General features: G+C 52.4%; 1 protein-coding gene across 1 annotated transcript; it reads left to right on the top strand.

The window, feature by feature from the left end:
• Positions 1–1,217: 1,217 nt before the first annotated feature.
• COX6A2 (cytochrome c oxidase subunit 6A2) lies at positions 1,218–1,878 on the top strand. Its single transcript, XM_020893711.2, has 3 exons — positions 1,218–1,370; positions 1,515–1,651; positions 1,749–1,878. The coding sequence occupies exons 1-3, from the start codon at positions 1,298–1,300 to the stop codon at positions 1,830–1,832; spliced, it is 294 nt and encodes a 97-aa protein (XP_020749370.1). The 5' UTR covers positions 1,218–1,297; the 3' UTR covers positions 1,833–1,878.
• The last annotated feature ends 861 nt before the right edge of the window (positions 1,879–2,739 follow it).

The following is a 2,739-nucleotide window of genomic DNA, read 5'->3' as shown; positions in this document are numbered from 1 at the left end:
TCTTCTGCACTGCAGGCAAGTTCTTTACTCACTGGGCCATCCAGGAAGCCCAGCATCCGTAGTAATGCTGCTGCTGCTGCTGCTAAGTCACTTCAGTCGTGTCCGACTCTGTGCGACCCTATAGACGGCAGCCCACCAGGCTCCCCCGTCCCTGGGATTCTCCAGGCAAGAATACTGGAGTGGGTTGCCATTTCCTTCTCCAATGCAGGAAAGTGAAAAGTGAAAGTGATGTCGCTCAGTCGTGTCTGACTCTTAGCGACCCCATGGACTGCAGCCTACCAGGCTCCTCCGTCCATGGGGTTTTCCAGGCAAGAGTACTGGAGTGGGTTGCCATTGCCTTCTCGGTCTGTAGTAATGAGATTATCACAAATTGCCGGGATGATCTCATCAGTTTCTGCAGTAGGTGTACTTGAGCATGTGCGCCACAAGAGGGCGACAACAGCAGAGGATGCTAGCAGCCCTTGGGCCGTTGGCCAAGCACCAGACAGAAAAGTTCTTAGTGGGATCTTCCAGGGTGAGACTAAGGGATGGGAATCCCCAGGGGATTGTTTGGTGATGACCAGAAAAACTCTGAGGGGAGAGAGAGGCACCTAGGACCTTTTCGGGTAAAAATACTCCTCTTCATTTTTGTTTTTACCAAGAGCCATAATTTTGAGTAGGGAGGGGGTTTACGAGTTGGACTGCATGTGGACAAAGAAATCAAGTAACTGTAACTGAAATAGGGCCCTGTCTTCTCAGTAGCAATTCCAAAGTCCAACTGGGAAAAAGCGACTGTAGGAAGAATTCCGTTATAGCTCAGTGAGGGCCCCAGAATAATTTAGCAATATTATATATAACATCTAACTGTTCAACAAGTTACTAAAACTTCGTCTGTTACTTTACTTAAATTTCACTGAGATCATTTAAGGTACAAATTATTATACGGTATACACCTGAAAAAACCTGAGATTCAAAAGGACACTTCATTCATTCTCCAAATATTTATTAAAGGCCTACTGTGTGCCAATCACTGGGTCTAGAGTATTGAGCAAAATTAATTCCTTCCAACTATAAAAAGAAGGGCATATTGTACTTTAAATGTCCCCTTACCAAAATGAGAGGCACAGTAGAGCAAGCTGCCTGGAGAGAAAGACCTCTTGCCAGTCAGGCCTCGTTTTAAATATAGAACCCCCCTAAAAATAGCCACCCATGCAAGGGACTCAACAGGTGATTGGCAGGAACAGAGGGGAGGGGAACCGAGGCCTCGCTGAAGGAGAAGGAAAGGACAGTGGCCTTGTCCCCAGCTTCTGCCACCGACATGGCTTTGCCTCTGAGGTCCCTGAGTCGGGGCTTGGCCAGTGCGGCCAAGGGAGACCATGGTGGGACAGGAGGTGAGTGCAGCTGGGGCCTGACCCTGTGGCTTCCTGACCTTGTCCCTCGGTTCCCCCCACCCCCTGCCCCTGGGGCCTTCCAGGGTCCAGGCCTCCCCCTATCTCTCTCTCACCCCTGCCTTCCTCCCCCACCCTCCGCTGCAGCCCGCACCTGGCGCTTCCTGACCTTCGGGCTGGCGCTCCCGAGCGTGGCCCTCTGCACTCTCAACTCCTGGCTCCACTCGGGCCACCGCGAGCGCCCGGCGTTCATCCCCTACCATCACCTCCGGATCCGCACCAAGGTACACCGACCCCTTGCGGACGCGCGCAGGCGGCTGAGCCAGGGGATTGGGGGACCCCCAGACTGACATCTCGCTCCCCTTCCCTCTCTCTCCACAGCCCTTCTCCTGGGGAGACGGCAACCACACTTTTTTCCACAATCCCCGGGTCAACCCTCTGCCCACGGGGTATGAAAAGCCTTGAGGCTTGGCTGATGCCCCCACACACAATAAAATTGTGGAAGCTGTGAGTCCGCGGCTCCTTGGGACCACGGGGCGGGGCGGGGCTGGTTCGAGCTGGGTGCATGCGCACAGTGCAGTGGGCGCTCCACGTGCTCTTCCGGAGATCCTGACTCCCGAGGGACTCGAGAGAGCATCCTTGATAGACAGGTAGGAGACAGCCCCTGCCCTTTCACCTGTTCCTGATTAGGGCTCTAGGTTGTAAAAGGCTTTCACATACACTGATTTCTCATGATAACCCTGGGAGCAAGGTATAATTTCGGTTCTGTTTTCTCCAGAGGAGGAATTTGAGATGCTCAGAGATAAAATGACTGAAATTCAGGCAGCTCACACAGGCCCGGTGGGAACTCCGGGCTGCAGGGCCTGAAGTATCACACCGTTGCCTGACACGCTCTGAGGGCCTCTCTGAGTTCCCGCTGTGTGGAGACAACAGTGATTTCAAACACAGATCTACAGCCCCGCATGAGAGGCTTCATGAGCTAATTCTGGATTTGGAATATTTCAGTTATGCTCTACACCATCATTCACGGGTCTTCTGTATTATTTGGGATGTTAGATGCTCCCTTTCTGGAAGTGTGGTTCCCCTAGCTTCTGGGGACTCCATTCAAGGGTTCAAGCTCTGGATATTTCTTTCACCTTCTAGGACAGTCAGCTCACTTGTCATTACCAGGAAGCCTGAGCGGAAACCCATGACCAACTCTCACACACACACACAGAACTACTTTTGGCCTCCTAACACTGCTTACAGTGCCCTTATGCTCACAGGTCCCAATCAACTGAGAGAGTAAAGAAAACATCTCTATCCACGAGCAGCCCCACCAGCCTAGAACAGCGTTGAGGTTCCTGGATTAGAGCTCTTCCTTATGGCACAG

Source organism: Odocoileus virginianus, chromosome 33 (assembly GCF_023699985.2).
Source record: "Odocoileus virginianus isolate 20LAN1187 ecotype Illinois chromosome 33, Ovbor_1.2, whole genome shotgun sequence".
NCBI lineage: Eukaryota > Metazoa > Chordata > Mammalia > Artiodactyla > Cervidae > Odocoileus > Odocoileus virginianus.
Note: the sequence above shows the minus strand (reverse complement) of the source record. Positions and strands in the feature narration are given on the sequence as shown.